The sequence below is a fragment of the Neolamprologus multifasciatus genome, chromosome 6 (assembly GCF_963576455.1).
Source record: "Neolamprologus multifasciatus chromosome 6, fNeoMul1.2, whole genome shotgun sequence".
Classification (NCBI taxonomy): Eukaryota; Metazoa; Chordata; class Actinopteri; order Cichliformes; family Cichlidae; genus Neolamprologus; species Neolamprologus multifasciatus.
In genome coordinates this window covers 21810116-21835516 of record NC_140444.1, presented here as the reverse complement: position 1 = coordinate 21835516, position 25401 = coordinate 21810116, and the positions used below count along the sequence as shown (strand labels likewise).

The 25401-nt window shown below is 40.6% G+C and overlaps 1 protein-coding gene and 1 pseudogene across 1 annotated transcript; both read right to left on the bottom strand.

The window, feature by feature from the left end:
• Positions 1–1944: 1944 nt before the first annotated feature.
• On the bottom strand, positions 1945–7400 carry LOC146516936 (uncharacterized). Its single transcript, XM_085163213.1, has 4 exons — positions 7219–7400; positions 5297–5455; positions 4760–4855; positions 1945–4684 (listed from the first exon to the last, which is right to left on the bottom strand). The coding sequence occupies exons 1-4, from the start codon at positions 7360–7362 to the stop codon at positions 4364–4366; spliced, it is 720 nt and encodes a 239-aa protein (XP_085019339.1). The 5' UTR covers positions 7363–7400; the 3' UTR covers positions 1945–4363.
• Positions 7401–18279: 10879 nt separating this feature from the next.
• On the bottom strand, positions 18280–22304 carry LOC146516935 (uncharacterized; annotated as a pseudogene).
• Positions 22305–25401: the final 3097 nt, after the last annotated feature.

Genomic DNA, 25401 nt, shown 5'->3' with positions numbered 1-25401 from the left:
ATACTGAACTCAAAATGCGTGACAGAAGATTAAGGCACACAACAACAACAACAAAAACAACAGAGTGCACAGACAAGCACACACTTACTCAAGGGCTTTGGATAAAACACATAAATAATAATAAAAAGCCTGGCAGAGGAGCTATGTTTTGAGCCTGCTCTTTAAAAAGATAAGATTTGGGGCACAGGTCATCTGGCACGCCGCTCTGCATTTTCAGGGCAGAGTGACTAAAAGCAGTTTCACCAGATTTTGATTCCATTCTTGGACTAACATAAATTCCCATGCCCATGATCACAGAAGTCTGGTGCTGATAAATCGTAAGCAAGTGAGAAACGCACTGAGGAGTCAGATCATTGTGTGCTTTTTGGACCAGAAGTTCAATCTTAAAGTAAATTCAGGAGGATTACAGAAAGCATGAAAGCCTAAAGCATACGTGACATGTTCAGCACTTTATGTTGTAGTCTGTGCTGCAGGCTCCCAGTCCACTGGGGGAGACCAGAAAGGATGCATACATTTCAGTATGCTCATCATGATAGACGTCAAATGGAAAATAAAAAATACTAAGTGGGGAAAGTTTTCAGAGCCCCCTGTGCTTACTCCCATCATTGCAGTTAGTGAGCTTTTAAAGTAGATTAACACTATTGTTCCAACTTTATTACACTAGGGAAGAATTTCATATTCAGAGCCCTCAACATTTCATTGACTGCAGCGCTTCATCTTGTGATACACTAACAGTACAAGACTGTACTGTCTTTGGGAAAAGGTAAACTTCACTCTGTAGAATATGTGATCTACATGCCTCATGATTGACCCTGACAGGTGTTCTGTGGTCAACTCTTTGCTGCTACAAACAACTTCAAAAGTTCTTCTCACGCTAAGTTGGCAGAGCAACCCTTGATTGAAGTTGAAGGGTGAAGTAACACTCCCTTCTTTGGGGCCTCGAGGTATTTTTTCCATTCTGTGAGACAGGTAGCCTGGCGAAGGCGACTGATTTCTAAGGTACTGTAGCTATAATTAAGTTATTGCCAAAGGAGGCTGTGTGGAGTGGAAGACGTGCCTGAAGTCTGGTCATTCACTGACAGCTTGTGCCTTACTGTCCAATTCTATTGCTCTCAATTTAAAGTCTGATAATGTGGACAAATGGAGAATAAAATGAAGCATTTAACACTCTGCTAATCAATATCTATGAATATATATCAATATCCGCTAATATGTGAAAGAGGTTTCTCCCCCAGTTCTGCAGCTAATGTTTTTCATCCCATTGTTTTTGTTTTCCTGCCAGCACCTCGACTGTTTTGGTTTAGTCTCTGGGCTCTCATCAGCCTCATTTCCATCTGCAGGACACAGATGTTTGCAGCTAATTGGAAACTACTGTACTACATTCACTCAGTACCAGGAACAACTCTTTAAAGTGCCATTATCAGTGTCTGGTAGATAGGAAGTTCACTAACAAATTTACCACAGTAACATTAACACAGTAACATTAAAAACACCACACAGTTCTGTGTGGTGTTTACAAGTTATTTAACTCTCTACAAGTGACTATAAGTCAGTGTTTCAGATATCAGTACTTGGATTTTGTGAATCACAAACAGTCAAAGCTGGCTTGCTTTCTTCATAGAAATTTCCACAAATGTGTCCTTCTAGTGAGATCCTGGCAATAAAGCATCATGCATACTTTATGTTATCTTATAAATTCATTATCCAATAAAGCCTTTAAGAAGCAGATGAAGCCGAAAGCAGTGAATAATAATAATATTCTTCGGGTTACTCAGACGATGGGAGATGCACCTACCTGTGTGACCTGTCACTGCTAAGCCTTTGAGCTTTCCTGTACAGCCTCATTGCAGCCTCCTCATCAGAGCATTATCTAACATTGGTCCTTGAGGAGGAGACATCAACCAAATGTGGCTGATGATATTTTTATCTATTACATTCTCTGAATTGGTATTCCTCTGCAGTCACACCTTTTAGTGCCAGTTAAATTTGTAGCAAATACTGGAATTGCCTTCATAATTACATACAGTCAGTCGTGAGCTATTCTTAAGAACCGAAGCTGTGACATAGATTTCAACCAGATAGACACTCACTGTATAAAACCTCCTAAATTAAATGCACCGACCGTCTACATTACCACTACTACTTTGCTTTGTTATTACTCACACCATGCCCCATCAATCCCAAACAATAAAAATGATTAAGGAATGAACTCAAACTCAGCGCACAAATTTCTTTTTTGTTTGTCATTTGTACATAAAAATAGCAATGGCATACTGATGCAGCAAAAACATCAACACACTGTGGTGTTCTACTTTTTTTTTTCCTGCTAATATATTCCAAGTTTTTACGAGCATTTAATCTCCATTAACCCCCTGTCTGTGCCCATTCTATGCGTGACTCTCCTGGAATAGTTCCCTCTCTGTCAGATCCGTTAAGCAGTTTCTTCCATAGTTATTGCCTTATAAAATGTTTTCTTGCGCTTTTAGATGGCTATTGTTTGTTGTCCTTTGGTATTAATTTAAAATAATGGCATTGTGAAGACCTCTGTGGACACTAAAGAGCGATACTTCAGCTTAATTTCATTTGACTTGACATGCAGCAGACTAAACTAGTGATTAATTTATGATTTGCATCCAGTGCATCCTCTTTCATTTTTTTAAGTTTATTTTGAGCATTGTTTCCTCTTCTCTTTCCCTCTGTTGTTTTGTTTCTCTTGGCCGGCGACAGGGAGCACAGGTCTAAAGGTGAAAATGAACAACAATAGGTAAATATTTTGAAACAGAAAAACAGTCTGCTCTGTGTCCACTCTAAGGTGTTTTGGAACCCTACCACTCTACAGTGTTGAGTACGCATACAAGGTCAAAATGTGGTGCTGAACTTTCTGTGATTCTCACTTAAAAACAACAACAAAACAAAAGAACCCCCCCCCAACCCACATTTTAGATTCTATTTTTTTAATATTTTTCTGCAAATGTAGAGGGACACATACGAATATATTGTGACAGGTCCCTACCTAGGGTGGCCCTGAGTGGTCAAATACACTGCAACTTAAGAAAACACCAGTGAACAGAAAAACACTGCAAAAGCACAAAAAACACAATGGAAGTCAAACAAACCACAACAGAAGCAATAAAATAAAAATAAAACCTCACAAAACACAATGGAAGACAAAATAACGTGATGGACCACACTGCAAAAAAAAAACGTTGCGAAAACTTAAAAACTCAAGGCAACCCACTGCATTTATGTTTTTAGGTTCTGATCGATAACTTATAATTTCAAGTTTAGGAGCAAAGTTGTTTCAGCTAATGTTTTTGTGTTTACAAAATTAATAATTGTGCTTTTTCTTAACTCATATTTTATTGTTTTGGCAACGTATTTCCTAAAGTTTACACAAGGTATTAGTTTTAGTTTTGGCAACGTATTTCCTAAAGTTTACACAAGGTATTAGTTTTAGTTTTGGCAACGTATTTCCTAAAGTTTACACAAGGTATTAGTTTTAGTTTTGGCAACGTATTTCCTAAAGTTTACACAAGGTATTAGTTTTGGCAACGTATTTCCTAAAGTTTACACAACATATTTTTTTTTTGTTTTGCCAATCAATTTCCTAAAGTTTAGAAAAAGTATCTTTTATAGTTTTCATGAGGTGCTCCCTGTTGTACCAATGAATGTTTACACAGTTGATTTTCAAATAACTTTGTGTTCAAACACAACTGCACCACTGACAATGTTGACTTTTGAGATCAGCCATTTTTAAACATACTGACAACATTCAGCCACAAATAAAGTCCTTCCAAAAACACAAAAGTCAAATTTTTGTAACAAATGTTACTCATCCAATTTTAAAGGTGTGGTATTGTCAGACAGAATATCAAACCTATCTTGATAGATAGTCACTAACAAACAGATTCAAAACACAGACGGCAGGAACTTCTATCTGGTTTCCATACAGCAAACAACTTTCAAACTAATTTTTCCACCACTTGTCTTTTAATAGTAATGGTATCAACACTCCAATTTCCTCTGAAGTTCAGTATTGCGCCACATTTGTTCTAAAACTAGTACAAATGTACCTAAAACCAGATCATAAAAATTGTTTAAAACAGTTCAAGTTAGAATAAACCCTTTCAACATTTTATAAAAACTTGTTGTACATGAAATCTGCAATCAGCCATGCAAGCTACATAAAGTAAAGTTAGAAGAGATTGATTCAGAACTTTCTGCACCTTACCGTTTTCTTAAAGCCAGAAATTAACTTTTTTCAGAGGAACTTACCACAAAACCCAAAAACTATAAATCAAAACAAATTGCTGCATTCTGTTTTACACAAGTTGCATTTGAGTTGAACATGTTGTCAAATAGGTTAGACTTTGGTTAAGAGCTTGGTTTTGAAGCTTCTAACCCTCTGGGAACAGGTAGATGTCAACTCCATAAAAATGTGTTGCACAGCTTCAAATGTGTACTTGAGTTCTTTGGGAAACTCCATGTTGAGCCCATAAAGTAGGCCAAACAGGTAGGCAAAGGCAGTGGGAAGGTCTGGCAGATCATCAAGAATAATGTCCTCTTCCAAAACAATGGCAGTGTTGACCACTGTGGACTGCGAGTTGGGTCCCACGTAGTCCTCCAGAACAGTGAGGATGCCCACCGTAACACCTCGGGTTGCCCTCTCAACTGGATCTGTATCCTATGCAAAATAAAAAACAGTACATATAAGTCTCTGAAAACCAAAACTGAAGATTGAGTAGATTTGCATGCTCACCAGACATGTTAAGAAGAGTTTGGTCTCATCGTCGCGAACAAATATCGGTAACCCTTCCAAACTGATGGTTCGTCGATGCTGGAATATGTTTGAGACCTAAAACAAGGAAATCAAATAAGACTCAGTCTCATTTATAAACCTACCATTTTGTTTTTCAAACACATTAAGTGTTGTTGCTAAAACTACAGCCTTAAGAAATAAGATGTTGAAATGAGTTATTCCAGATAATTGCTCATGGTTTTGTCAGGTTTTTTTTTGTTTTTTTTAAGTAATTTTGATGTGCAACAAATGTAGCACACTTATTACAACATTTATAACAAAGTGCCATGAGTGGGATGAGAATTGAACTGTCTGTCATGACCTGCCATCTGCCAAACACACAGCGCTGCTTGTTAGCTTATAATCCCATTCAGGACACACTTTTTGAAAACTAACAATTTTTACATCAATTTAGTAAATATTTAATAAAGTATCTTTTGTTACAGTGGGAACTTTAGGTTCCTCATAAACCAGACACAAATACATTTTATATATTACCTGTTCATCAAACTTCTGCAACAGGGAATCCATGTCATTGCGGAAAGCAGCTTTTCTAATTCGATACAGCTTAATCAGCCGAAGTGAGTAAGTGTCGAGGGCAGTCATGAAGGTCCCCATGAGATCCTTGGTGGTAATGCGTGAGAATTCCGCACAAATCTACAAAGCAACAAAAAAAAAAATATAGAAGAAAACTTTTAAAGGTACATTACATAAAAATCACATTGTTTTCAAATTTGGTTAACACAGCTTAATTTCAAAACATTTAGTTAGTCTCGGTTGATCTCTGTGGCTCAGGGGGTTGGGAAGCGTATCTGTAACCGGAAGGTCGCCGGTTCGATTCCCGGGCTCTGTCCTGGTCGTTGTGTCCTTGGGCAACACACTTTACCCTACCGCCTACTGGTGTTGGCCAGAGGGGCCGATGGCGCGATATGGCAGTCTCACTTCTGTCAGTCTGCCCCAGGGCAGCTGTGGCTACAACCGTAGCTTTCCTCCACCAGTGTGTGAATGCGAGAGTGAATGAATAATGGCATTGTAAAGCGCTTTGGGTGCCTTGAAAAGCACTATATAAATCCAATCTATTATTATTATTATTATTATTATTATTATTATTGGTCAGGCCTTGATTGGATTTAGTGGTGGTACAAATTATAACTGACGCATTAAAAAAAAGAAAAAGAAAAATCTGATTGGCAGATTTTACAGTAAGTCTATAGAATACCTAATCAAATGTTGATAAGACAAAATAATGGTTTCAATTGTTACAGGATGCATTGCAGAAAATAAATAAATCAATAAATTGTATTTTAAATTCATTGCAAAAATTTTATTAATTTTATAGTTATGTAAGAATGAAGTAAGAATAACATCCTGTGGTCAAATTTGGATACTTTCATAACACGCAAGTGACTTTCTCAATCCTGTTCTGTGAGTTTCATGGCTGTTGCCTGCTAAGGGTCACCACCAAAAGATTCTAGATGCCCAGTGAAGACAAGTCATTGCGGCGACCGTGGTTCAGGGGGTTGGGAAGCTCATCTGTAACCGGAAGGATGCTGGTTCTATCCCCCAGCTCTCTCTGTCCTGGTCGTTGTGTCCTTGGGCAAGACCCTTTACCCTACCGCTTACTGGTGTTGGCCAGAGGGGCCAATGGCGCGATATGGCAGCGTCGCTTCTGTCAGTCTACCCCAGGGCAGCTGTGGCTACAACTGTAGTTTCCCTTCACGGATGTGTTAATGTGAGAGTGAATGAGTAGTGGAATTGTAAAGCGCTTTGGGTGCCCAGAGAAGAGCAAAATAAAAGCAATCCGTTATTATACACAGTAAGTTGACAAGTAAATAGATTTCACTTCAATAGAGTTGTTGGTAATACCAAAATTAGCTTCATATTTTTAGAGCCAACTATTTTTTTATATTATATATACCATTAGCATTGTTAGCTCAACGGTAGCCTTCAACCTTTTCTACAAGATATTGGAGTGATACAAACAGATGCTTCTCAAGGGCACAAGAAATGGAGCTCACGTTCATTTACTTACCCAGACAAGTTTCGAGGCATTTGGAGTTGTTCAGAAGAAATTTTAAAGGTCCTATATCATGTAAAAATCAACTTTTTGGAGCTTTTGAACACATTTTGATGTTATTTCCTTAGATTAAAAACCCTCCAGAGTGGTTTTTGGCTTAATTCAGGCATTTCTTAGTTGTCACAGTGAATCCTTTCCCCATAACCGTGGCTCAGCTCTCTCCTGCAAAACGACTGACTCGTAACATTGGGATTAAAATTTCTTTCCAACAACTCCAAATGCCTTGAAATTTGTCTGGGTGAATAAATGAATGTTTTCCATTCTAGAAATAAGACCACACTGAAAAAAACAAAACAAAAAAAACCCAGAAGTTTTCCTTTAAATATTTAAGAGATTATCTTACCTGTTCTTTCAAGAAGAGAGCTGGCCATCTGAGCTGCATTTCCTTGACCAAGGGCTGCATCTCCACAACTTCTTTCCTCCTGAGAGAGAATGTGATGTCCATCTTTTGGGTGATGAGTGCCATGTTCTTATCCCTCTTCTTCATTTCATCTTCCAAAATGCATCAAAAGACACTTTAAATCCTCAATGAGTGGATAAAGAAAAGCATCATACCCAAACTGTTTAACGTCTACACTTTTACCAAGAAGAGCAAGCTGTATTGAAGGCAATGTAGAACGAAACCTTGCAGATAAATTGAGTACAACCCAATAGACGGCAGTTATTTTATGAATTTTTCGAGATGTTCCTAAATACAAGTATTAGTTAGTATACTAACTAATACAAGTATCTTGCAATCCTAAAAGCTTGTTGTTTTTGAAATACTGCCCATCTCTAAATGATCTGTAACCTTCACTAATTTCTTTATCAAATGCTAACTTTTCAAAGAAACTTTTCTCTTTCAATAAGTTCTCCAAGACCTGGTTTACTGAGACATAAACAAATGTATTTCTAGTTCTCGCTTTGTAGATGTACTCTGTAGGCTCAATTACATGAAAATTATTCTTGAAATAAATATTTCTCTTGTAATCAGTAGATAATGCACCTTTTGGTTCTGTTGAGATAATTAATGGGTTGGTTTTGAAAAGTGCATCATTTATATTTTTAATTACATCATCATCTGCCTCAATGTTTTGTTCAGCAAGCACCTCTTTGATTCTTTGAAATGAATGAACCTGAGAATATTTTAAAATGTCACCAATTTCCTCAATAATTCTCTGCAAAGCACTTTTAGAAACATGTAACAATGTTTGCATGCATAGAAAAAGTCTAGCTATTTTATGTTCAAGACATTGGTAATCTACAAACTCATTGTCCTCTTTATCACTTGATGCTACACCTGAACCACTTGGTAATGTCTCTGGCTCCTGAGAGGTATTTAGGGATTTATCAGGGGAGCTACTTTCACTAGGACATGCATTTGCATGAGAAATCAGTCTAATACAGTTTTTTATATCTTTTGAGTTTTTGTGCTTTCTGCTTGTGTGTGACGTAAAGGTTGATAAATTGTTGGTAGCATAGTCACATTTTTGGAAAGGACAGGATACAGTCTGATGTTTTTTTAAGTGCCTTAAAATATGTGAAATAAATGTATGCTGTGAGCAGTTTTCCTTAAATTCACAAAAATCACAAAAAAATGTTGAGATCTCCTGCCTTTTCTTAGCCCTGTTGTGTGATCTGCTGAGGTGAGACTTCAATGCCCCTCGTGTCCTAAACGAACAGACGCAGTCACTGTAAACACAGGGCAAATGAAATCCTCTTCTGTGTCGTAGCTGGTGATGCCTTAAGAGTACTTCTTGGCTTGAACAGACAAAAGAGCAGAACTGGCACTGCATACAAAAACTATAATGAGAAGAGAGAAGAGGACAGTGTCAACAATTCAAAAGAAACCTGAATTAATCTCAAATTACCAAAGTTACATTACCTGATTATGTGTTTGGGGGTGGGGGGAGGCGCTCCTGTTCTGATTCCTCTCCTTACCAACTCTCCATCAATCCCTCACAAATCAGGACAAGCAAGCAGTGGTCTGGAGTTGGCTTTTAATTCTCTAAATAAATAAAAATAGTAATTAGTTTTAAAATAAAATACCAGCTTCCTGACATTACTTAAGAATGTTTTTCTCCTGTCCTAATTGTTTTGGCTCACTAAAGTGAGCTGATTCTGCCTTGTAAAATGCCATGTAAAACAGTGTAAAACAAATAATTTACAAAACATACATTACATCAAATGTTTAATTTATTAAATGTTTAATTTATTAAATTTATTATTAACAAATTGTATTCTACATGGAATGCACCAACAGTGTACTGAGATGTGTTATGTATGCCAAGGATAATTTTGTGTGATGTTTTGGTTTTACAACTTAGAATGACAAACATTGGATTGAAAGTATGAGTGGGATAAAACTACTGAAGCATCTGTTTAAGTTATCAGTGCATTTATTAATGATGCTCCATAAATAAACCAAAACAATGTTGTGCATAACAAAAAGCTCACAATTGTGCAGTCAAAATGTAAACAAAAAGATGCTGAGCATAATAACAAAGACAGATTTCGCAGCTGCTCTGTTTCCAAGTTCTACTGCGTGACTGACAGCCTGGAGTTTGAAATCCTCTTTGTAACCGTGTCTCTTACAGGTGCCATTTATGGTCCTTATACACACAATACGGTAATATTACGTTGAAGCAGAGTAGTATCACTCTGCTTCAACGTAAAAGTACCAAAACATTTTTGACAGATTTTTTTTAAGCTGTGTACCACATAAAATTGGTTCACGGTCAGTAAGCACAACCAGAATTCATACATAAGGCGCAAAGTCGATTTTTGAGAAAAAAAATCGATTTTTGAGAAAAAAATCGATTTTTGAGAAAATCGAAAGGATTTTAGGCCGTGCGTCAAGGCGTTAGCCCGGTTAGCTCGTTAGAGCCGCCCGGCTCCACGCACGCGGTGATCCGCGGTAACTAGTTAACGGAGATTTGCCCCGTTGATGCAGTTATGGCATTAACTTTATGCTGACAGCACTAAAATAGTAATCTTCAAATGTTTTCTTTTTACCGACCAGCTCCTCTTTGATAGCTGCCGTGTCCATCTTGTTGCCTGCAGGTGAAGCGATGGGGGAGGGGGAGTTGTGTTCAGTGAAGGAGAGAGCCGAGGCGGAGTAATGTTGCGTAGAGACAAAAGTGGACGAAAGAGAGGCAAACTTGCGGCTCCACAAGTATAATTATAATGTAACATAGACTATATCGATATAAACGATATTGTTACATCTCATATAAAAATATATCAATATATTTAGAAACTCGATATGTCGCCCGGTCCTAATCACTTGTTCATCTGTTTTGTTCCAGCTTCATTACTGGATGCATAGTTCTAATGCATCTGTGTTTTTTAAGTTATTTAAAGTCTGTTTGATACAACTCTTGCAGACTCTAGTAGGCCTTCGTATTTAAAATACCCCCATATTTACTGCTCCTCTGATCTTCCTCTCCCTCCTGTTTGCGTGTTTGGTGGAGCTCCCTGGCCGTGAGGGCTCCACCACCCCGTTCACACAGAAACTAAAGCACACATTTTATTGGCTAAAAGTGATTCGAACAAATTAAACGACATGGCAGCGGGCGCCCCCGAAATTTATTTTTAAATAGCAGCGGGGGGGTTGCAGCCGTTGCTCATGAGCTAGACAGCCTATTTTGTTTCGTTCGGTGGTATGGCGGCCACAGACTGCACTTCATGAAATACACGTAGGGGGTGTCGCGGACGCTTGTCAGATATGAGCGCGCCTCTTTAGTAGCGATGTTTGTCGGATTTTCATTGTTTTGTGACATGGCACTTAGTTTGTGACATGAAATCTTAAATGATATAGTAAACACATACCCATAAGCAATAAGGCTTCTTAGCCTAGAAAGTAATGCTATGCTAAGTTTCGGAAAAATACGAAGAACTTCAGTTGTGATATTTCTAAAAGACAAATTGAGACTGTTCAAACATATACTGTCTGATATAATAAAAGAAACATTACTTGCCTTTAGAAAGTTGAGATGAACGATCTATCCAGCTCCTGGTATAAAAAGCCTCCGGTTCTCGTTAAGGCAGACGGCCAGGTGGCTTTCAGTCCTTGCAAAAGCGCAAAGTAGACCCCGTAGTATCCAAAAATATGAGATGCGCATGCGTGCTCAGGCACAGAAAGGCGCCAACAGCTTCAACTCACGTAAAACTTGAATTCATTCATTTTGCCAGAAATAAATTTCATCTGAGACCAACTTTTGCTCCAAAACGTTAAAGGATTAGTTGAAACCCTTAATGTATTTGAGTTTATGGGGCAACTCAACTTTTATTGTTGAATTGTGAAAGAAATGACAGTAAGCTCAACAATTGCAAGTTTGATTTTTTACAGTGCAGCTACGGGAATGACAGAAACGTTGGGTTTCTTAACGTAATCCCTGGTTCTTTGATAACACAGTGTTTCACTATGGGAATCGCCTTGGCGTGACCAACTACGGAAGCTCCATTGACACCACGTCTGTCTATGACAGACCTGTCGAGCTGTGCTCAGGGCTCCGCCCCCTCATTCTAATATGGCCGACCAGCCCCTCCTAACTATTTCAATTCAATTCAATTCAATTTTATTTATATAGCGCCAAATCACAACAAAAGTCGCCTCAAGGCGCTTCATAGATACAGAGAAAAACCCAACAATCATATGACCCCCTATGAGCAAGCACTTTGGCGACAGTGGGAAGGAAAAACTCCCTTTTAACAGGAAGAAACCTCCGGCAGAACCAGGCTCAGGAAGGGGCGGCCATCTGCTGCGACCGGTTGGGGTGAGAGAAGGAAAACAGGATAAAAGACATGCTGTGGAAGAGAGACAGAGGTTAATAACAGATATGATTCAATACAGAGAGGTCTGTTAATACATAGTGAGCGAGAAAGGTGACTGGAAAGGAAAAACTCAATGCATCATGGGAATCCCCCGGCAGCCTACATCTATTGCAGCATAACTAAGGGAGGATTCAGGGTCACCTGGTCCAGCCCTAACTATATGCTTTAGCAAAAAGGAAAGCAGATTTCTTTCTGTGCCTAAGCAAGGAGGGAACTGTTGGTGAAACACCTCACTCTGTTATCAAAGAACCAGGGATTACGTTAAGTAACCCAACATTCTTTTTCTAACTTCACTCGTTGTTTCACTATGGAAGATATGGCCCACTCCTGGATTGCGCCAGCTCCCGAAGCTACGCTCCTGTACTACTCCAGGATCTCAGGTCGAACCTGAGGCAACAGAATCCAGCACTGCCTGAGCCAGGTGCAACATCAAGATATGACTGTGCAACATCCAGCTGATAAAACCGGACAAACGTGTGTGGTATAGCCCAGCTTCCTGCCACACAAATATTCTTAGAGACAAAGGCTGGGTTAGGCCTCAGACGTGCTTTAGTGAGTCCCAGGGCCAGCTGTAGACAAGAAGGGTGAATAGACAGAACCTGTAATTCACTAACTCGCTTGGCTGTGGTTAGAGCCAACAACAGAGCGGTTTTAAGAGAGAGAAACTTCAACCCCACTGCCCCAATAGGCTCAAAGGGGTGGTGGGAGAGGGCGTCTAAAACGACTGACAGATCACATAAAGGGACCAGTGGTCTACAGACTGGGAGTGTTCGACGCACCCCCCTCATAAAGCGACATACCAGAGGGTGCTGACCGGCAGGTTTATCGCCAAACCCCACGTGACAGGCTGAAATAGCTGCTAAATAGACCTTTATGGTGGAAAAAGCTCTCCCTTTGTCTAGCAAGTCCTGAAGAAAACACAACAGCTCCACCAATGAACACTGGAAAGGGATTATCCGCTTTTCATGGCACCACTCTTCAAAAACACGCCATTTACTGCTGTAAATAGAATGAGTGGACGAGGCTTTAGCATTCTGAATGGTTTCAATAAACTTCAGAGGCATGCCTGTCGCCTTCAAATTCCACCTTTCACGGGCCAGTCCAAGAGAGCAACCTGTTCTGGATAAGGATGGTATATTTCCCTATGCGCCTGAGACAGAAGGTCCCTGGGGATGGGGAGTGGCCATGGCTCGTCCTCCAGAAGCTGGATGATTTCTGCTATCCAGTGTTTGGATGGCCACCGTGGAGCTATTAAAATCAGGCTGAGGGGAGGGAAAGCATACAGCAATGTGTTTGGCCATGGATGGGCCCACGCATCCACGCCCAGTGGCACATCTGCGTCTGACAGGGAGAAAAACAGTGGGCAATGTGTGCTTTCTTGCAAGGCAAAGAGATCTACGGCAACCCGGCCGTATCTCTGCCAAATCTGCTCCACCACCTGTGGGTGAAGCCTCCATTCTCCGATCAGTGAAGGTCCGCCCCCCTGTTCAGAATTCCTGGCATGTGAGTTGCTTGAAGGGAGAGGAGCCGTGTGCTTCTCCACACAATTATTTCCCTGGCTAACCTGTGTAGCTGCCGGGAACAGGTACCGCCCTGGGGGTTGATATAAGCAACTACCATGGAGTTGTCTGTTTTCACTAAAACATGTTGTCCCTGGAGATATGGCAGAAAATGCTGTAAGGCTAGGAGCACCGCGCAGGGCTCTAGCACATTTATGTGATTCAAAGCCTGTCTCTGTTACCAAATGCCATATACTGCTCTGCCCATCACAGTTGCACCCCAACGTGACAGGGATGCATCTGTGGTCAGTGATACTGCCCCGAAAGGTACCCCTGCTCTTTTCCAGGTTGATTGTGAAACAGAGCACCGTGAGGTAATTCACTACCACCCCGGAATCTTTGATCGCCTGCTTGCGCGATCGTGAGCATATTAGATAATCGTCTATGTAAGAGAATACTCTGATGTGGCTGTTCCTTAACGGAGACAGCGCTGCCTCCACACATTTGCTGAACACCCTCGGGGCTAAGGATAGCCCGAATGGGATAGTTTGAAACTCGTACGCTACACTCTGATAAGCGAACCTGAGATATTTCCTGTGTGGAGAATAAATGGCGATGTGAAAATATGCATCTGAGAGGTCGATTGTAATAAACCAATCGCCTGTGTGCATTGAGCGACAAAGCGTTTTGTGTGTGAGCATTCTGAATGTGTACTTTCTCAAATGCTTGTTTAAAACACGCAGATCCAGAATAGGATGGAGCGATGTTCCGTCCTTTTTCGGGATGAGGAAATAGCGGGAGTAAAAGCCCTGCTGAGCTTCTTCGCTCGGCACTGCTCTGATCGCCTGTTTGTGTTACAGGGAGGATAAGCGGAAGTGAATGGATGGATAGATGAATGGATGGAAAACTAACTATTGCGTTACTTTAAAAAAATGTTTAACCCTCTGGGGTCCAGAGTGGGGTCAGGTGTTCTGCATTCAATAAGGTTCCACACAAATTATTTATGCCACTCCAAAAAAATAATTTCTGTCCACTATAAAGGAGAACATCACAGACCTGCAGGTCTGACAGCAGCAGGTGTATCACTCCTGTTTTCTACCTGGAGACAGCAGTCGCCTCATTGTTCTGACACACAACACAAAACTGTCCACAACACTACATACTAACTACACAAGACAACACATTAACTACACACTCCAAACACGCTAAACGTCACAAATCTCTCACATCTCAAAACTCGCTCTCTCTCTTTTTCTGCTGTCTTTCTTTCTCTCTCTCTCTCGCCGTCACTCCTAAAACTTCCCCCTCTTCCTAAACAACCAAATGTCATGTTTAGGGATGGGTATCGAAAACCGGTTCTTGTTGAGAACCGGTTCCCAGTGTTTCAATTCCTTGGAATTGTTTGCCATTTTTGCAAACGATTCCCTTATCGATTCCAGTCGCCCCGAATGACGTCACCACGTTGCGGAGCGTCATTTACCTGGCAGGAAACACGGCGCCTAAGCGGCTCAAACGCTCAAAAGTTTGGTTTTGCTTTACGAGAATGGATGACAACAGGGCAACTTGCAATACTTGCAAAGTAGATATTTCATTTAAGGGAGGAAACACTACAAATATACAAAAGCATTTGCTCACAAAACACACGATGACCTTAAATGAATGTCGTGTTTTTAATTCCGCTCCGGACTCGTGAATCTCAACCCAGCAGCAGCGGTAACGTTTGCACGTCCTCTCCCGTTAATGCGGCAGGTAAATAATCAACTAACGGTGCATATTATGTTAGCGCGATCTGCCTTATTACAAAACCTGCCATTACTGTGCATTTAGATGACCATGATGAGAGAGACAGACAGAGTCTGGCTCAGATGCTGGCAGTTCTCACTGCAGTCTACCGTTAGCGTCTCCTTTCAGGCCAGGATAGACGAATGTCACCGAGCAGTGACTAAGTTTGTGGTCAAAGGTTTGCACCCATTTGCCACAGCAGATGATTTTCGGTAAGTGAATGTGTTTAATTGTAGGCAGGGACATTACTGGATATTCTTGTGTAATTGCTACAGAATAATTGATGTTATACTTTGTTATTGCTACAGAAGAATATTTATTTTATTATTTTACATTTACAATTTTTTTTTCCTGGGGACCCTGTGACACCCCATTGAAAAGCCGTAGGCTGTGGATCTCTTAAGATCTCACTGTTGGGTTTGTAAGGCCATGTTACTCCTAAATTTCTATCTTGTTCAAAGAGAAGATATAAAACAAAGTTCTAAGCTATTAGACCTTAGTGTTCTCCTTTTTTAAAAAGAATCGATAAGAGAATCGATAAAGAATCGAATCGTTAAACAGAATCGAAAATGGAATCGGAATCGTGAAAATCTTATCAATACCCATCCCTAGTCATGTTGCCATATAATTTTTGATTGGTTGACATGGTATATTTTCCACCTACACGAATGGGCTGTCTTTTGTTTTTTTATTCTTTGCTCATAAGCAGAGAGTGCTTGCTAGCGCTGTCCTTAGACAGTAAACGTGACGAAACTATTGAGGAAAAAACACAGCGTATATAGTGTTTATCATGACTCTGGTTTTATGTCGCCTGTCGACACAATTTAAAAACTGTTATATGTCTTGTTACTTTGTCATCTTAAAGTGGTCGTGTGATTACCACGACTACTATATTAATAATGGATTGCATTTATATAGCGCTTTTCAAGGCACCCAAAGCGCTTTACAATTCCACTATTCATTCACATTCACACACTAGTGGAGGCAAGCTACAGTTGTAGCCACAGCTGCCCTGGGGCAGAGTGACAGAAGCGAGGCTGCCATATTGCGCCATCGGCCCCTCTGGCCAACACCAGTAGGTGGTAGGGTAAACGACCTATTGGTCGTTGTGTCCTTGCCCAAGGACACTGCCTCCACCAGTGTGTCTGTCCTGGTCGTTGTGTCCTTGGGCAAGGACAGAACAACCAGGACAGAGAGCCCAGGGATCGAACCGGCAACCTTCCGGTTACAGATGCGCTTCCCAACCCCCTGAGCCACGGTCGCTCTAAGGGTCGCCCAGGTATTCTTCCTCAGCCAAACAGACCCCTATCTCCCGGAAGGAGTTTGGGCTGTCCCCCTCGGGAAGAGCATGAGCTCCTCACGCTGAGGACAAAGACAAATGGCAGTGATTTTGTTTTTATTTTCAAACCGGTATATTCTGCCCTTGACAAACTGCCTGGCTGCTGAAATGCATGTTTTATTTCTTTTGTTACCCCCAAAACACATTGAAGTGCCCGGTGACTCTGGGCAGTGCTTGGTGACACTGACAGAGTGCTTAGGAGTGCTTGGTGACACTGTGCCATTTGTCCACAAGTCCGTCCTCCCTGAACTGGAGGAGGAGACTGAGAGGGTGCTCCTGGTGAACTGGAAACTTCCGGAAACCCTGAACCTTTGAGTGATTTTGTTACCCCTTCTAACACCTTCCTTCTCTTTGGGGGAGAAGAGAGGGGTGACACAGAATGTTGCAGGTTTGCCAGGCTGACCACTTCTATTTTTCCCTCTCCGGGGTGTGACGGCTTGTTCTTTGCTTCCATATATGACTTACTGTCTGGAGATATGGGGTAATGCATATAAAACGAACACCCTTCCTATTTTCAAGTTGCAAAAAAGAGCTATAAGAATTATAAACCAATCAAACTATATAGAACCAACTAACATTTTGTTTATTAATCTGAATACCCTGAAATTTTATGATTTAGTTGAATATAAAATGGCACAGATAATGTATAAAGCACAAAATAACTTGCTTTGCCCCAGTACTCAGAAGCTGTTCAAAGTCAGAGAGAGTCAATATGACTTAAGGGGAACAGATTTCTTTAAAAAAAACAAGGACAAATATAAAGCAGAGATGTGTTTCTGTTAGAGGAGTTAACCTGTGGAATAGTTATGACAGTGATTTAAAAAGGTGTAGTTCATTTTCCTTGTTTAAAAATATGTTTAAAAATAGAGTATTAGAAAAATATATATATCAAGAATGAAAAGAGCAGAAAAAAAACAAAAACAAAAAACAAAAAAACCTCTTGATTCTTTTGCTTTGATGTAGTTACTTACTAAGGTGGAAAGTTTTCTGTTTTTTTGTTTTTTTCTTGTTTGTTTGTTTGTTTGTTTTGTTTTGCTTTGTTTGCCTTCTCTCACCCCAACCGGTCGCAGCAGATGGCCGCCCCTCCCTGAGCCTGGTTCTGCCGGAGGTTTCTTCCTGTTAAAAGGGAGTTTTTCCTTCCCACTGTCGCCAAAGTGCTTGCTCATAGGGGGTCATATGATTGTTGGGCTTTTCTCTGTATCTATGAAGCGCCTTGAGGCGACATTTGTTGTGATTTGGCGCTATATAAATGAAATTGAATTGAATTGAATTGAATTTTATTATTTGCTTCGAGCCCTGTGTACAGGAGCTGCATGCTAAAAGATCTTTTGTTAAAAGGGTTGGCGTAATAAGCAAATGCTTCAGCCAATACCTTTTGATTAGCCTTGTCTCATGCTTTCTTGCTTTGTGGTAAATCTTTGTTCTGTCTTCACTGAGATATTTGAATGCTAATCAATAAAAACATATCACTCAAAGGAATGCTTGCCCCAAGGTCTTTGGTTCTCTACCTCTACCAGACTGTAGGCCTCCTGCTCCTCTCTGCATTCTGACCCCACTCTGTCTCCCTCTCACAGCTACTGCTATTGCCACAAAGCCAGCTCTTGGCACCTGCTGGGGCTGAGGGTTAGGTTTTCTGGGTAAGCAGAGGTTGAATGTTTCTCCCTCCTGCTTTCTACGGGTGCTTATCTCTCTCATTCTATCCAGTGCTGGGCCAAAGAGACCCTTGGTTGGGTCACAGGCTGCATCCATAACCTCAGCCTTCTGAGTATCACCTAAGCTTGACAGGTTTAGCCACAAGGCTCTCTCACCCGAGACTGCAAGGGACATAACACGGCCACACCCTTGGACTGCATTAAACGAGCATACTGACTGTGCAACATATTTGTACATCCTTTGATAAATAGATGCCGTGAGGCGATCCATCTTGCTGGGCAAAGAAATGCTAGAAGAAGCTGAGATTGCCCTGCGGTTAGGGTGAAGGTGATACGCCACTGACAGCTGGGGGTTCGGTCAGCCCCAGTTCACCCATCCCCTGGATCTCAAGCTTAGAGCAGCCCTTGGTCAGAAGCTTGCTTTTTGACCAATAGTGACTCATTTCTTTCATGCAGGCTGGGAGTGCTGGCAGAAGCTGCTTCGATGGTGGCAAGGCTGGTGGGAGCCTCTTGCTGTCATACAGGTCCCGTTCTGCCCCTTTGGCATCCTGGGTGGCTGGCCATGGGATGCCTAGCTTGGTAGCAGCCCGTTTGCAGACCTCGTACAAATTGCTGTCCACCGGGGGTTAACTTCAGCCCCACTTGGTGGCCTGGACTGCTGGGGAGGGAAGGTAGAGTCATCCTCGTCCTCATCCACGTCCTCTAGGTCGAGGAGGTCAGAGTTGGCATCGCCCTCCGTGTCCTCGCCACCCGGCTCACCCACGTTTTGATCGAGGAGGTCCTTGAACAATGGGGGCATGAGCGGGGACTCTTCTTTCATTATGTCTGCCCAGCTTGTGGAGGCTCGCAGATGACGGATATCACTTGTAGCATTAGCGGCCGGCAGGCAGGGGTCCTGATTGTTTGTTACTGCTACTCTCAGCCTCCTTTCCAGGACTTTCTCTGGCATCAACGCACAGTGTGGGCATCCCTGAGGGTTTGCCAGTGAAGCCTGAGCATGCTTGGCACCCATATAGAAGATGCACATTGGATGAGGTTTCCTGCCCAAGATTGTGGCACCGCATGATGCGAGGCACGGGCGGGATACAGCCTCTTTGGCTTTCGGTTCCGACCATTTGGCAGGGGTAGGAGCCATAGAAATGGTTAGAGGAAAGGGGTGAGACTAGGCTACCCCAGGCTCGTCGCGACACGTTAGCCTGTACGTAGCTAGGACTAGCAGCGGGGGTTAAATCCGAGCTAGTCACCACGGGAGTCAGCTCGTCGTGACACGTTAGCTGCACTCCGCTAGCCAATATTGTTAGCAACTTAATGCTAACCGAACCCTTGGTTGACAACAAGCTAATGCTAGCGAGACACTAAAATGGTTTGTGGCCTACTAACAAGTTAATGCTAGCCGGACTCTGAAAGAACAGCTCGCCGTAACGCGTTAGCCCGAGTTACACAACGTCCGCCTCATCGATAACTAAAACCAGGAACCGCTGGAACAGCTCGCCTGATGCGATTGCTGTTCCACAATGTAGCTATAAGTACACTTCTTTCGTAGGACTTACTCAGCATGATCCAAACTGGAACCAGAAAAACTGCGTTCGGTGACGTACGGAACACCTGAGAACTGTTAAGCAGCTAATCCAGTTAGCCTGGATGCGCTGAGGGAGCTCAAAGTAGTTTCTCACAGGACAAAAGCGAGAATGAGTTAGGAGGGGCTGGTCGGCCATGTTAGAATGTGGGGGTGGAGCCCTGAGCGTGGCTCGACAGGTCTGTCATAGGCAGACGTGGTGTCATTGTATCTTCATTAGTTGGTCACGCCGAGGCAATTCCCATAGTGAAACACTGAGCGAAGTTAGAAAAAGAACCAAAACAAGTACTGCACTGAGACAAAAAGAAAGGAAGCAGAGCATTGATCGGTTTTGTGAGGGGGAAAATATATAAGGTAATGTGTGTTTTAATCACAATTCATCATTTATAACCCTGTAGATACATGTTAGCTTTGTTGATGCAACTCTTTGTTGATGCAAATATCTATTCAGCCTATCACATTCCATATTTCATTTTATTTTCATTTCATTTTTCATTTTCCTAATTTTCTTTGTATTACTGTTGGGTCTTTACCTTACAGTATAAAGCACCTTAAGCCAACTGTTGCTGTGATAAATAAAACTCAACTGAATTGAACTGTAACTCATGTTTTGTGTGAGGAGAAAGCATGCTAGTTACACTGTGCAGTTGTCTGGCTTTGGCTGGTGTGGCAAGACTACAACTTAATGTGACTGGCTCCAGGATGAGCACCACAAACTGCATGAAGAGCCAAAATGGCTGCCACCTGTGGCTGATCATTCACTTCCCCATCATCAAACCAGCTACACTAGTGTTTGCTCTAACTTGTGAAGTTTGACTTTTTTCTTCTTAACTTTTTTCTCTTGTTTATATCAGCATGGGGAGGTAACGCATTTATTTCTTCTCTGTAGGTTATTTCAGTTTGCATTGGTAGGCAGCACCATTTGTTTGTTATTTTGGCCTTAGCTCACCCCAATACTGGTGTGTTTGTAAATCTGTTGAATAATAAATACAACATCCATTCTTTATTGACAAGTTCTCTCTGTGGCTCTTTGGGACTTCCATCATCCCCCAGATGCAACATTGGATGATGCCAGACGGGTTTTCTGAGTATTTCTAAGTATAAGTATCTAAGTATTGATCTGCTGTGATTTTCCACATGACTGTCTCTAGGGTTTACAAAGAATGGGCTAAACAATCTAAACTATTCATTGAGTGGCAGTTGCTGCTAGAGGTCAGAGGAGAATGGCCAGACTGCTTTGAGCTGATAGGAAGACAACAGACACTTGAATAACCACTCATTACCAACTAGAGTCTGCAGAAGAGCGTCTCTGAAGGAACAACACATCAAACCTTGACGGAAGTTCGCTACATCAGCAGAATAGTATTGCTGCTTACTATGTTCATCCCTTCAAGCAGGATAACCCACCATGTCACAAAGCTCAAATGATCTCAAACTGGTTTCTTGAAATGACAACAAGTTCTCGGTACTCATATGACCTCTACAGTCACCAGTTCTAGAGCGCCTTTGGGATGTGATAGTAGATTCTCTGCACTGATCCAACAGATTATCAACAATCATGCTATCATGTTAATATGGACCACAATCTCTGAGGCATGTTTGAAGGTAGTTCTGAGGCAAGGGGTCCAACTTGGCACAAACAAGGCGCACCTAAAAAACATGGTATTAACTGCAGTGGAGTTTAGCAAGTGATAAACCATAAATAAATAAATAAGAAATCTGTGCATTTTGTTAGCACTTTTGTTAGAACTTATTTTCTGTAATGCTTTTTAATATGGGACTCTGCATAAGCAGTTATCCCAATGTTCATGGTAACCAGAGCATGACCCTATTATTCTTTTGCTTTACACGCAAGGGTTAAAGTGGGTTACTGAAGGTGCTGGAACATTGGTAGGTTAATACATGTAATAATAATATTACTAATGAATTGGTTCATTTTTCACATCCTGCAGTCTGGCTTCACTTCCAGTGATGGTGTGGTCAGTGCTCAGTAATAAGAAAATACAGACATCCAATGACCCACTTAAACCTTTACCAAATCCTATATCCTTCTCATCTGTGTGATGTGCTCATGAAGCAAATGTAAATGTTTCAGTTCATGTTGTGTTCATGTTTCATCTACCCAGATAAAAAGTAAAAAGAAGTGAGCATAAATTGAGTAGTCTTTTGTGGCAAGTAATTTCAAATACTAAACCCCACTTTAACCCATTTTTGTTTTAAATAGTTGTTAGAGGGTTAGGGTCACATATGAAGAGAATTAAACCAAACTTGATACCTGCTGTATGTTTCATTAAATTTAATTTACAGAGAATATTCAGGTGATATAATGACAGTATTAAAACAGTATTAGTATTGGAGACTGTTTTACAATAACACATCATTTAATTTGACACATTTAAAAACAGCGCAGCTGTTTAATCACATCAAATAAGTTGCAGGGAATCGACTAGCTATGTGGATGGCATATTTATAAGACATTACCTCCAAATTTTTACTTCTGGGGATTTTTTCAGGTGTATGTGGAACAGTAGTGTTTCCCAGTAATGAACACATTTATTTCCCCTTTCTCTATTCGCCATAACCACAGAATAACAGATAAACCCTATTTTAAAACAAAGAAGGGATTTATCAGTAGTGGTAGTGGGTGAACGGTTGATATAAAAATTAGCAGCATGACTTGTTGTGACAGTAAAATGATTAAAAAGTGAGGAACTCTATTAACAGCTTGCAAAAGGGGTAAAATTATTAATCACAGATTCATAGCTCTAGAGTGCTAAATATATTCTAAACTAATAATAAGAAAATATAATAAATGGAAAAATGCACAACTTTAGATAATGATTCAGTTGCCTCTGACCTTCATCTTACTTTTGTTAGAGAATGAGAGTTATGTAACAATCATATTATCTTACATGTGCCTGTAACATATCATAGCATAGGATGGTGCACAGGAGGCAATATCTCCCACTATTCTAGAAATGGCGTTTTTTTTCCCTTCCTCTAGCAATTTATTTTTGCCCTTGTGGTTTGTGATCACTTTGTTGTGGCTGCCACATGGCACAGCACTAAGTGAGGTAAGAGACTATTTCCATTCATTAAATTGCAAGACAGCATGCACATACAGAGAAGGGAGGCTATGAGACACTGTATGTGTGTGGTGCATTAGTGGTTAAAAGGAAAAAGTAAAAAAATATAGGGAGTGTGGGACACTTAAAGTAATATCACACTGACCTTTTTAAAGGTTACTGTCAAAAGATAATAGCGTTGTAGATAAATAATCAATCAGATGATATGTGTGCAATCTAGAAAACCATTAAATCACTACAAAATAAATGTTTGTTGAATAAAGCAGAAAAAACCCCCAAACATTTTGGATTTATTGTCGATATATAAGGCCGATCATGTGGTTTTGTGAATAGAAGCAAGATGGTGTAACTGCATCTTTAATCGAGCCCTTTAGTGGAGTCCCTTCTTTTTTGCAGTGGTGATGGACAGATTAATAGATGAGGTTAAGCACGAGTCTCTGTTGACTATGATGTTTGCAGATGACACTATGATCTGTAGTGAGAGTAGGGAGCGGGTCTAAGATAGCCTGGAGAGGTGGGGGTATGCTTTGGAGAGAAGAAGAATGAAATTCAGTAGAAGCAAGACAGACTACATGTGTGTATGTGACAGTGAAGCAACTAGACTGGTGAGATAGAGGTAGTTAAGGTGGATGAGTTTAAGTAACTGGCACCAGTGTTGGTCAAGTTACTTGAAAATAGTAATTAGTTACTAATTACTTCTCCAAGAAAGTAATCCAGTTACTTCACTGATTAGTTACTTTATTACTTAGTTACTTTTTAAATACATGATACACAACCTGAATATGTTATAAAGTAATAGACCATTCAGCCCAATTCATATAAACTATAATTATTTTTTGTGTTTACACTCACTCTTTCAAATAGATGAAAGTAAAACACAGCAAAAAATAACTCAAATCAAAGATTTAGCTGCACTAAGTCCTGCCACTCTATCTAATCTATTTTCACCTGTTTAGCAGAAGTGGAACTGTCTGAGGTTTGCCTGGTGCCAAAGCGTTCATGTCAGTGGGGGGATCAGGGGGTTTCTCTGTGAATTTCACATTCCTGTCCCAGCACTTCGTATTATCCATTGTTGATCTACATGCGTCTGTTGTCTGTCGCACACGCTTACGTCATTGTGACGAGACACCTTCACAAACCAAATAATGGTTTAGTAACGCAGTAATGCAGCCTGCTTACGGGAAAGTAACAGTAATCTAATTACTTTTTTGCAATAGTAAAAAAGTAATCAGATTACAGCAACACGTTAGTTTTAATGCGACAAAGAAGACAAAGAAGTATATATATATCCAGGGAAATGTGCATGCATACAAGAATATGTATAAATTATAGTGTAAAGTTACTGAACTTCAGGATAACTTCTCTCTGTGCAAGTCAGTCCTCATATGTAAATGATCTGTTCCATATTAATGCAAGACTTTTCTTACCTGAGTCACTTCCTCCCTGCTGCCAGTCTCCTTTGCAATTAATTTAATTCCATTTGTGTTGAAGAAATGTTTGGGTATGGGACTGGAAACACAACAGTAGGGAGAGGCATCTTCTGACAACGACACCTTTGAAGTTGGCGGTTCCTTTAAAATAATTATGAAAAGAAAGGAATGAAAACACTGCACATGCTGCTACATCTCAAAGACAATGCTCGGTGATCCTTATTCACGCATTTGCTGGAGGGTAATCAGTCTTCCTTTAATGTTTTTTAATGATATTTCAGTCAAGCAAAATTACTTTGGTTGAATCAGAATCTCAAACTTAATAAATACTATATCTAGCTATTATACCCTTTAAGACAGATGACTTACTTTATTGCTTTGCAACAGCATATCTTGACTCCCAAACTCCCAGCAGTTAATGTTCAAGTAAAATAAAAGCAGGATTACAGAGGCATACCTATTATTATGACAGTTGTGGAAATAACAGGACAAATGTGTAGGCAATAATTCAATGCACGGTGCATATACACATAAAGTATGTTTAGTCAGTGATTACTTCATTGGTTTCAGTTTAAGGTAGTCAAAAGTGTGTTCTTGTGCACTTACAGACACACACTACATCAATAATGTGAGAGTGTAGTGATGCATTTCTCTCTGCCTGTTCACTTTTATATCACTACACGATGAGGGGGAATTAAATTACTATAGTCTCATGCTATTCCAAAATACATATCAATGCACCAACAAAGGCACAGAACATAGATTTGTAGATTATGGTTTCATGAGCCTGTCACTGAAGGGGCTTTTCAGAACACCCACTGCTTAGCAATGATGCTCTTCTCCCCAGTGTTTCCACTGTGTCCAAGGGGCACACAAGGACAGCGCTGACATTCATAATTAGTTTATTCAGTCTCTTGCTTTTTATCCCTCTCTCTGATTATTTCTCCTTCCCAGCAAACTGCTGCACAAACACAAATTAAGAGCTAATGCCAGCACAGTGATACAAAATGATTTTTAACTGTCTGTGGCTCCATCTCCTTGGCAGATAATGCCCACTTTGGCCATTCTTATGCATATTTTGACTAAGGCAGGTTCTTAAGATAAATAAATAGGTACAGTGCTTCTGGAGTCTGTTACAGCCTTATTCTAAAATGGATCACTTCAGAACTCTTCACACAATATGCCAGAATGAGAAAAAAATGTTTGGAAATCTTGCAAATTTCTTAAAAATAAAAACATGTACATAAGTATTCACTACCTTTGTCATGACACCCAAAACTGGGCTCAAGTGCATCATATTGATCACTGATCAAGTCTACATAAGGCCCCATAGTTACAGGTCATGTT